General features: G+C 46.9%; 1 protein-coding gene across 1 annotated transcript in view; it reads left to right on the top strand.

Annotated features, from left to right (window-relative positions):
* The window catches only part of CBS (cystathionine-beta-synthase), a 34,347-nt gene extending 23,157 nt beyond the window's left edge, over nucleotides 1-11,190 (top strand). The window contains exons 13-14 of the mRNA XM_006894051.1: nucleotides 9,331-9,415; nucleotides 11,084-11,190. Of these exons, the coding sequence (XP_006894113.1) occupies nucleotides 9,331-9,415; nucleotides 11,084-11,190 (192 nt within the window). The remainder of the gene's footprint in view (nucleotides 1-9,330; nucleotides 9,416-11,083) is intronic.
* The last annotated feature ends 278 nt before the right edge of the window (nucleotides 11,191-11,468 follow it).

The raw sequence follows: 11,468 nt of genomic DNA, 5'->3' as shown, positions 1-11,468 counted from the left end.
AAGTGTTTTCTGCTCTACACTGCTCCCTCCAAGTGTTTTCTGCTCTACACTGCTCCCTCCAAGTGTTTTCTGCTCTACACTGCTCCCTCCAAGTGCTCCCCCGACACCTCACTGCTCCTCAAGGCCTCCCTGACCAGCAGGCCATCACTGTCCAATCCCCAGGGTGCCCACTGTGACAAGGGTGTGCTTCTTGAGACTTGATGAAAGCACTATTACTGCCCAGCTGCAGTGTGAGCTCTGAGAGGTTGTGCCCTGGCCCCAAGCCAGGGTCCCAAGTGGGACCTTAGTCCTTATGGGCCCAGTGCCCAGCACCACGCAGGAGCTGTGCCAGCCAGCCCTCCCATGACCCCCCTAGTCCTGGAGGTTTTCTCTTGCATTCTTCCTCCTTTCATCTCTCCCTCCACCTCCTGTCCTTCCTTTCCTCTCTTGCCCCCCCTTCTCTCTTCCCTCCCTTACTTTTTTCCCTTCCATCTTTATTGTAGTATAATTGCAATATGGTTAACAGCACATAATTAAAGTTAACGACTTGATGAATGTTGGCATTGCATGCAACTGTAAAACCTTGTCTGCAATTTAGAGAGTGAACGTACCCATTACCCCAAAAAGCACCTTGCCCCCCTTTGTTGTCCCTGCTTGTCCCCCAGGTGAATGGTAGATCGTAGATGGTGGTGTTCCCCGTGGTTCTTTGTTACTGAAGTCGCCCCGCGTTTTCCTCTCTGGCTTCCCTCACACAGCAGTTATTCTGGGGCGCCCTCACAGGGTAGCTGTTTCTGTGCGTGGCTGAGGCTTGTTCCCCCATTTCTTGGTCTTGCGGTGTTAATTCTCCACAGTTGGCCTCACCTTACATAAGTGGGAACATATTTCGCTCAGAAGATGTTGGGTGTCTTTTGGGGAAGGACTGAGCACCTCTCTGGACTCAGGGAGGCTCCCACCCACTCTCCTGTCTACTTAAAGTGCCATGTCTGCGCACAGTGTGGCTTTGGCAGAACCTGGGAGGTCTGAAGCGGACCAGCATCAGTGGCCACCAGTGGAACAGCCGAGTCTGCTCTGTTCTGTCCCTCTGAGTCCATGCGAGGCCCCAGAGACACCCCCATTCCATAGCACAGTGGTACCTATGGCCTCACTACCTGCCAGGGAGCCCTGATATGGAGTCATGTGGGCAAGACTGGCAGAACAGGGCATTTCGGAAGTGTGGGCAGATGCAAACACCCTTCTGTTACTGTTAGGTGCCAATGAGTCATCTACGACTCATAAGGACCCTATGAACTGGTCAGAACCGTGCCCTGCTCCGCACTGTTTTCTTGATCTCCACCACCTTCAAGTCCCTTGTGCAATCGCTGCGTCGGTCCATCCTTTGAGGGCCATGCTCTTCCGTGCTCACCCTCTGCTTTCCCTGCATGATGTCCTTTTCTAAAGACTGGCCCCTCCTGACAGTATGTCTCAAGGATGTGAAGTTTCACTACCCTGGGCTCTAAAAGGCACTCTGGCTGCACTTTCTCCAAGGCATATCTGTTTGTTCTTTTGACAGTCCATAAGATTTCAGTTCTTTCCTCCTACACCACAGTTCAAAGGCATTGATTTTTCTTCTGCCATCCTTATTCATTGTCTAACTTTCAGATGCACAGAAGTGATCAGAACAACCATGGCTTAAATCCGGTCTTTAAACTGACATTGCTCTAGCACTTTGAAGAGGGCAGATTTTCTCAATGCAACATATTTTCCCAATACCTTCTTCCAAGGGCTCCACAATTCCTCCCTTCTGCCAGATCCAACTACCAATCTGTCCTCAGGAGAATGTCAGATACCACAACTGAAAGACTGGGTTCTCAAGAAGTTAAAACAGGGAATTACTATGTGACCCAGCACATCCACTCCTACATAATGTACCTAAATGACTTAAAAACAGGAACCTAAGTTAGATACATGTGTATTGTACATCACAGCACCATTTGTATTAGCCAAAATGTGGAAATAGCCCAAGTGTCCCTCAACAGATGAGTAGATGAACAAAACATGGTGCATACTACAATAGACTATTACTCATCCATAAGGAGAAATATGTCCTTGGAGGCTAGGATTTTGAAGCTCCGTCTCACGTATTTTGGGCATGTGGCCAGAAGGGACTGGTCCTTGGAGAAGGGCATCATGCTCAGAAGGGTGGAAGGACAGTGCAGAAGAGGAATACAGTAATGACTAATGAGGGTAGGTGTGTCGGAGTCAGTGAGACTGGCTCAGGACGGAGCCGGCTTCAGAGCTGTTGGACATAGAGTTGCTATGAGTCGCAGACAACTCAACAAGGAGAAATGAAGTCCTAACACACACCACAACATGGATAAGCCCTGAACACATCATGCTGACCAAAAGAAGCCAAAACCAGGAAGTATTATATGATTCCACTTACATGAAAGACCTAAGATAAGCCATTGTATAGAGACAGGAAAAAGATTGGATGTTTCCACTGGCTAGGGGAGAGGAGGAAGTGAGGAAAAACTGCTTATAGAATTTCTCTTTGTGTTGGTGAAATGGTTTTGGAAAGAAATAATGGTGATGGTCACAGAAGTAATAACAAACATGGTGGCTCCACTCTGCTTTGTTTTAAAGCTACCAGTCTCCAACTTGAGAGATCTTTCAACTGCATTTTGGCCCCAGGGCTTATCTGTTCTTCCTGTTTTAGTCAGTGTTGGAGAAGCAAACCTAGTGGGCCCAAATTTATAAAGTATAGATGTTCTAGCATGATTATCAGAATGTGGCGAATCATGGGTTGATTCCTGATAGTGACTCAATCTCTTCCTCTTAGAAAACAAAGGCAGTGTATGTAATAATTACAAAGAGTGGTGTCCCCTTCAGAGATACTGGCTGACCACACTCCACTAGCAGTTATCCAGTCTCCCGCATCACACTCCTGAAGGGGCTCGCTACATTTCTTCCATGTCTCCTATTCCCGAGTTTCCCTCCATAACTTTTGCCATTCCAGTGTACCCTCCATTTGATAGATGTGTATTTCTTCCAGTTTTGTCACATTAGCCATGGCAGAGCCAATTTGAACTCGTTCTAAGCCCTGCTGGGGTCTGACCTCATGGGTTTGGCTTGCCCCATTATGTAATGGAAAGCCTTGCTAAAACTTTTACGCTTGACCTTTTTCCACATTTTTTGCAAGAAAGTTGACCTCAATTTTCAGAGTAAACCTAGAGAGATGCCTGGCACGCTCACTGGGAAGGCTGCCCACAGCTCTGGGTGGTTGTTGGAAGGCAGCAGAAGTTGGACTTAGAGATCACCACTGGGCTTATTTCATTCTTCTCTGTCTGACGAATAATCCCTTCCTGGGAGCTGGTGGTGGGGAGGCTGCCTGTGACCCAGGATCTCCAAGAAGTTTTTCTAGAACAGGATTCATTGTCCTGTGGATGGCTTGCACCCAGATGAAGGGATGGTGTTGCCTTAAGATGGGGAGGAACTTGTAGAAATGGAAAGGACTTGAGGTGAAGTCAAGACTTGCTTGTTCTAGAGCTGATAGAGGCTGAGGCTGGATGGCTCCTGACTAGGCAAGGCAGTGAACACGTGAGCACATGCTAGCTACCAGGCTGTGAACACCTGTCTGTAATTCACCTTCCCAAGAACCTCGCTCCATAGCCAGCTGGTAAAAGAATCCTATGGGGAGACCCCTTGTTGTGTTGAGAGGCCATTGAGTTGATTCCAACTCACAGCAACCCTATGTACAACAACAAAAAGTCCTGTCTGATCCTGTGCCATCCTCACAGTCTGCCCACGAGGCGGGAACTGTGTCAATGCATCTTGTTGAAGGTCTTTCTTGCCTTTGTCAACCCTCCATTTTCCCCAAGCATTATGCCTTTTCCCAAGGACTGACTCCTCCTACTGATGTTCCCAGGCTGTGAGAGAAATCTATCTTGCCATCCTTCCTTCTAAGGCACATTCTGGCTGCACCTCTTCAGAGACGTTCTGGTGGTGTAGTTCATCATGTACTACGCTGCTAACAACAGCAACAAAACCCTAAAAAAACCAAAACACCAAACCTGTGGGTCTCCAGTGGTTTGCAGTCACCAGCCACTTCATTGGAGAAAGATGAGCAGTCTCCTCCTATTAAAAATTACAGCCTCGGAAACCTGATGGGGATTCATTATGAGTGAAAAGCAAAACAATGGCAGTGAATTTGAATTTTATTTTTTAGTCAGCAATTTTAAAAAACAAAGCAAAGCTCAAGCAATTGGGCAACTTTGAGGTCTGCCCAACCCAACTCAGCTCCCTCGCTGTCAGCAAATCGATTCCCTCCACTGGGTGCTGAGGTTAGTGGGCGGAGGCTCAAGGAGCTTCCGGTGGATTTGAACTGTGAGGATTATGACCTTCTGGGTGCTGTGCAGCTTGGTGCTCTGTCCTTTTTCTGACAATGGGTGTGGCAGGCTTTCATTTCTTCTGGTATTTTTTTAAAATTTCTGAAATGTTTAAAGCTAGAAAGATTGTTACTTACAAAATTATAGCTTTATTTAAGTCTGATTTCTAAAGCTGTTACCGTCTATCTCCTTAATTCTGATTCTCTCAAGGAGAGGAGAATTCCAGTCCAGCCATCAAGCCATCTGACGTGGAGAAATGGAAATAGACTCACAACTCCTCATGGGTCAGAGAGACCATGTCTGCGTCCTACAGGGCTCCCCAAAAGGCCCCTGGAATGTGATTTAACTTTCTTAAATGTGATTCCTAAAAGATTATACAGAGTCCTTGGGTGGTGGAAGCACCGTTCCACTCTGACACATATGGAGTCACATGGGTTATTGGCAACTTGGTGGCATTTTAAAGAATGTGGAGACTGGAGCCGGCTAAGCCTCTTGCCACCAGCAAGTATTTTTCTTTGGCATCATGTTTCATGTAGTTAAGTAAGAACAGGGTCTTGGATTGAGCTATTTGTGCACTCTGTGGTCTTGACCTTGTTTTCTATCTCACCTCTGTCTTTTCTTCATCAGTGGTCTTGGGCTGGGTTCTTTAGAGGAACAAAGCTGGAGGGTAGAGTGTATGTGTGGAGATATATATACTATACACACATAACTCGAATTCCAACCCTCCACTGTGTTTCTGATGTGATAAAGCACACAAGGAGAGATTACTTGTCTTTCTCCCCCAGAGATCCTGGTGGAGTCAAACCACCAGAGGCCCAGCTTTTGAATTAACACAGCCAGCTGTAGCCCGTATATATACATGCGTACATGTGTGTACACATAGAAGCACATTTATATATTCATATATATGCATATCACGTTCACTCAGCTACTGCCATCAAGTCACTTGCAGCTTGTAACTGCCCTCCACTGGGTTTCCAAGACTGTAAATCATGGGAGAAGCCTTCTCATCTTTCTTCTAGCAGCTGGTGGATTCTAATTACTAACTTTTTAAAAAAAATAAATGGCTCACACTGTGGAGACTGCCAAATCCCAAATCTATAGACCATGTCCATAGGCTGAAGGCTTCTCCTGCAGAGGCTGGTGAATCTCCACATCTACTAGCCAGATGGCAGGCTGCTGGCTCACATCCCAAGAATCAGAAGTCAGAGGATTATGTGTTGGGTGCAGGACTAAGAAGACATAATATGCCACAACATCCATGGACTTTGTTGGCTGCAGGCCACATCTCTAAGGCAACTCCTTTTTCATCTGATGGCTCATATCAGACTGAAAACTAGAGGATGATTATATAATGTCTGTCAAACCACTGAGAAGCATGGCCTAGCCACGTTGACCTCGATCATCACACTAGCCTTCATGATGAGTTTGGCCAAGAAGTGGCTTGTGGAATGAATGATGGAGTGAGAGACGAGACCAGTGTTTTTACCAAGGCTAGTGCCACTGACCAGGGTCCTCCAGAGCTCGGCCAAGGCAGGTTACATGGCCTCACTCCACCCTACTTCTCAGTTAAGGTTAAGATGCTATGTCTCAACTGGTCTCTTCTCCTTTTCCAGATTCTCCATTCTGATTGTCTTGCATTCCACCAGATGTCCTCAAGTGTCTTTTCTTTTTATTAGAAATTCTAGTATTTTTTCTACTGAGCAAAGAGATCCCTAAAACAAAAAAGCCATTGATTGCCCTTATCCCTGAGTCAATTTTGGCTCATAGCAGCACATCATGAGGTTTCCAAGGCTATGAATCTTTATGGGAGAAGGTTGTTCATCTTTCTGCTGTAGAGTGGCTGGTGGATTTGAACCACAGCCCTTTTGATTAGCAATCTGACATGTTAGGCAGCATGCCACCTGGGCTATTATATACCCCATTTCCCATCCAAATCCCCCTGCACAGGGAGCTTTAGTGGCCTATTGGTAAAGAGTTGTGCTGCCAGCTCAGAGGCACATCGTTCAAGTTCACCAATTGCTCCTCAGGAGAAAGATGGGCATTCTCCTCTTGAGTGATTTACAGCCGCTGAAAACCCACTAGAGAATCATCTATGAGTTGGTTTAGCAACAATACATAACACAGAACAATAACATATAATAACCAAAAGGTGGTATAGCACTGGTCTGTGTGTTGCTGTACAGAGGTAACTCGTGCTTGCTGTGATGCTGAAGCCTGTGACAGTGATGTGCCAATCGTGGTAATGGGCACCCATGATGGACAGTGTTGGCTGGAGCTTCCCCACTAAATCAAGCCTGGAAGCAGGAGCGGCATCCACTTTCAAAATGGCTTGCCTCTGGAAACTCTATGTACGAACAGTGCTCAGGCTGTTCGTTCATAGGGTCGCTATGAGTTGTCTACGACTCGACGGCATTAAAAAACAACAATAAAACAACCAAATAATAATAACATAATAATAACAACAAAACCATGTAAGAACAAGGTCCCCTTGCATACAACTTTACCTATTAGTAACATCTTACTTTCTTTTAGTACATTTGTTTAAACTGATAACCAATATTGGGACACAGGGTTCACTCTGCATTGCACAATTCTGAGGTCACCATTACAGTGTCATACGGCATAGTTCACTGCCCTATTCATCCTTCTCCTTGAGCCCTGGGCTCTTTTCACTGTCTTTAAAAATGTTCTTTTTCCTTGAACACATAGAATTAAAATCATATAGTGTTAACTTTTCAGAGTGGCTTTTTCCAGCTAGCAGTGTGTGAGACAATGAGTGGTGCCATTGGTGGTTCCTGGGAGAAAGAGGGGCAGTCTCCTCCCCTGTGATTTACAGCCTCTGAAAACCCGCTGGAGGGTCAGTTTTTAGTGAGTCTGACTTGACAGCAATAAGAAAGAGAGACTCAAGATTTTGAATTGGTTCTTGCAAATTGGCAAAGCAAAATTGGAGCAGACCTCAAATTATAAAATATAGGTGAACCTAGATGATAAGAAAAATTATAAGTTGGCACCCTCGTAGGAACTTAAAATCTGGCACTCGTCCAATCTCCCACATCAGGTTCCTGAAATGACCTTCTATACTTTTTTCCACTGCTTTGTTCCAGAGTTTGGCCCATAATTTTCTTGTTACAATTATTCCATATCACTCCATTTTTTTTCCAGCTCTGGGGTATGTTCTGATTTTGCATTTTCAACCATGGCTAGACTAGTTTGAAGCACTGAGCTCTGGTGGCCTAGTGGTAAGAAGCTCTACTGCCACCCCAAAGACAGGTGGTTCAAATCCACAGCTACTTCATGGGAGAAACTTGGGCAGTTGTCTTCTGTGTAATTTATAGCCTCTGAAAACTTGCTGGAGCATTAGCTATGAGTCGCTTCCAACTCGATGGCATATAACGACAGTAACATGTCTGTTTAAGGAGCCTTGGTAGCCTAGTGTTTTATATGTTGGCATGCAAACTGAAAAGTCAGTAATTCAAATCCATTTGTCACTCTAAGAGAAGAAGATGAGACTATCTGTTCACATTAAGATATACACCCTAAAAACTGAGGAGGCGAGGTTGTGGAGAAACTGGAACCCTTATTCACTGTTGGTGGGAGTGTAAAATGGTGCAACCCCTGTGGAAAGCAGTATGGCGCTTTCTCAAAAAGTTGCAAATAGAGATACCATTTGACCCAGCAATTCCACTACTGGGAATATACCCTGAAGAGACCATAGCTGACATCCAAGCAGATATATGCACACCCATGTTTATTGCAGCTTTGTTCACAATAGCAAGGAGTTGGAAACAACCTAAGTGCCCATCAACAAACAAATGGCTAGAGAAGCTGTGGTATATTCGCACAATGGAATACTATGCTGCATTAAAAAACAAGGAACTCATGCAATATTATTCAAAATGGTTGACTCTGGAGAACATTATGCTGAGTGAAATATCCCAGTCACAAAAGGACAAATATTACATGATGCCACTGTTGGGGAGAGACTGAGTAAGATGGGTTCAATAATGTATACTGCACTGAAACAGAGGAGGGAGAAAACTGTTTAAAAGAGATATATAACTAGGTATTTCTGTCATCACAGGAGACTAGAGCGAGGGCTACATGGTGGAGGGGACCTGGGGGAGGGTTTGTAAAACAATGAAAGAATCTTTTCTTTTACTTTTCCATAAATTTTGGACTCATGTACTTATAACTTGTTAGTCAAATTTGTGCCTTCTAGGTTGCAACACCCCCATGATACATCTTCAAGGATATGAACATGTACGGCCAAGCACAATCAATAAGAGTGCATCTAAATCCCAAAATCAATCTCCATAATAGTCTATGTGTTTCCTACTGCCAAAGGGGCCCTTTAGAGTAGTGAGAGAAGATCTTCACCCTGAAACCCACAGCGTCCCTTTTCAGCAGGAAGTAGCTAAGAGAATACGCCATCCCCTTTTCCTTATGACTCAGGGTGAAGTCTCTCTCAGGGAGGAGTGATAGGGAATGGCAAAGGACACACTGACAAAGAAGATTAATCAGAACAGGCTTTGACAAGCACTGTGGCATTTGGACAAGAACAAACTGGGAGGAGGGTAGAGAGAATAGTGCAACAAGGAATGAATGGAAACCCAAAATCTCTGTAAATGTTTATGAAAATTAATAAAATATAGAAAAAATAAATAAATAAATAAATTTAAAAAACTGAGGAGGTTGTCATACATAAAATCAACTTGATGGTTGTGAGTTTGCTTTTGATTTAGCTCATGTCTTTTTACCTGTGTCTCATTGCCCTCAGATTCTTTCGTTTTCTAAATCAGAGCCAAAAGCTGAAGGAAGAATCTAACAGGATGCAGGACATAGCTGTTCCTCCAGGAAAGCACCTTTCTTTGTGCAGAACCTCCCATGCAGTGGCAGGCGGTGGCCACCAGGGGCAGCAGGCTCCAGAGGCGGTTCCCTGGGGTCCTGCGGGCGCTGAGTGAGCTCTCTTCCACTTCTCTTGCAGATCCGCTTGATGGACTCTCTGGGCCAGCTCTCACACATCCTGGAGATGGACCACTTTGCGCTGGTGGTCCACGAGCAGATTCAATGTGAGTGGGGCCCTGGCACAGGGGGTAAAGGGGATGGTGTGGGAGCACAGGTACGGTACTGGACCATTGTGGCTGGAGCACCTTGCCTCCCCTGCCCCGGCCTCTGAGATGTAGGCAGTGCCTTCTGCGGATGTGAGGTCTACAGAGCAGCGAGGCTCCTCCACCTGTTTTCTCCCTTAGACCTCCCACCCCAGAACGATACTGATTTGCCTTTGTAATAAATGAGCACCCCTCACTAGACTCCAAAGTTGCTGGGAGGTGTGGAGGCTGTGCTGTGCACGAGGCAAGAGCTAACTCACATGGCCTTGGCTTCTGGAGTGCCTGGACTCAGATGTTGAGGCTCTTAGCTTTCGGAATGGTAAAGGGTCAGCCTCAGTTACATCTGGGAGGGTTCCATGTCTTGGCAACATCATTGAGGTTGGAGGTCTTCCACAACTCCCGCACTCCTCGCTTCCTCTCTCATGCCCTGTTCTCAGGGCTGAAGGGGGTCCCTGGAGACCAAGTGGCTCTCAGAGGGCCCCGAGCACATAAAGCTACACCTCAGTCCCTCTGAGAGTGCAGCAAGCAGTACCTTGTTCTGGGGACTGGAAATGGAGTAAGAAATCGAGGGCCCTGTGCCTGCTCTCCCGGCCCTCCCCGCTGGCCTTGTGCACAGCAGGCGTAGAGGGCGTGGAGGCTCGGCGCCTGAGGGCTGGTCTCTGTCTAACCGCCTCTCCTGCCCTTGGCTCTGCAGCACCGGACCAGGCCTTGGCGGGCATGGTGGGTGGGCCTGCAGGTACGTACACAACCTCACCCCCACTTAGACGTGGGCCCTGAGGATCAGGAGGGTTTGTAGGACCCTGGGCTCTCCAGCTTTGATAACTGATTCTCACCACTGGGCAGTGTATCTTCCCTGAGTCGGGGCCAGGGGCCAGGGGATATGGAGAAGGGGCTGTTCTCCACCTAAGTCTCACTGTGACTTGAGTTTTGGGCATCTCAGACCTTGGAGTCTTCAGGGTTGCCCCTAATGCCCCTGAAACACAGGTAGCTGAGTTTAGTGCCCCCTTGTTTCTTCCCAGCAAGGAGTGCTGTCTTCTGGCAGTGGGCCAGAGAGCCTGACTTTGGCAAAGGCAACAGTGTCATTGTAGGGATAGTCGTAGTGCTGGGAAAAGGATCCAGTAGGCCAACCTGGGCATTTCTCATTGCTCCCCTGCCTGAAGATGTGGACCCAACCACCTCCTCCATTGTCCAGGGTCCTCATAACCCTCTGCCCAGGGAGGAGGAGAGAATGGGGTTGTCGCCACCCTCCCCAGGGGCAGGCATTGGTTCTAAGTGTGCATCAGCCAGGAGGGATTGCATAGCAGCCTCACAGGGCACAGGTTTGAGTTGCATTTGACCCGCAGGGTGATCAGTGCTTGGGTTTCAGGCTTGAGTGGGTGAGAACACCTTAGCCATGTGACCCGTGGGTGTGGCTTGAAGCAGCGAGGCTCCCTTGGGCCTGGACGCCAGGGCAGCCCCTGTTGGGAGACTACACTCCCCGAGGAGTCACCCTGTGGTCCTGTGGCCCTCATTGCTTGAGGGCACGCATGAATCAGGATGGGGAGACACTCTGCCGGTGAGCACAAGTGTCTCAGGTCACCCCCTGGGAGAGGCACCTTTTCATCCGCCACCTCGCTGTTCTCTCCTCAGACCACAGCCACAGGGAGTCCAGTAAGAAGCAGATGGTGTTTGGAATCGTCACTGCCATCGACTTGCTGAACTTTGTGGCTGCCCGTGAGCGAGATCAGAAAAACTAAACCGAGGAACCCCCAGGCTGGTGGCAAACTCTCCTTTCTTACCCTCTTCCTCCTTGAGGTCCGATCTCTTGTTTTCACAAACACTAAACAAACATGTGATTTATAATTGCTTATCAAAGGCAGGTAGCAAGGAGCAGTGTCAGGCCAGCAGAAATAGTTTTGTTTCCCTTCATTACTCCTTGCTACTGAAATGAATGTATTTATGGCTTACTTGATGAAAGGTGTTTTTCTTCAAAGTTATATTAAAATGATTTAACAAGGATTTGATGATTTCACGC

The sequence above is a fragment of the Elephantulus edwardii genome, unplaced genomic scaffold (assembly GCF_000299155.1).
Source record: "Elephantulus edwardii isolate Elephantulus edwardi_28Jun2011 unplaced genomic scaffold, EleEdw1.0 scaffold00133, whole genome shotgun sequence".
NCBI lineage: Eukaryota > Metazoa > Chordata > Mammalia > Macroscelidea > Macroscelididae > Elephantulus > Elephantulus edwardii.
This window is presented reverse-complemented; position numbering and strand designations above follow the sequence as displayed.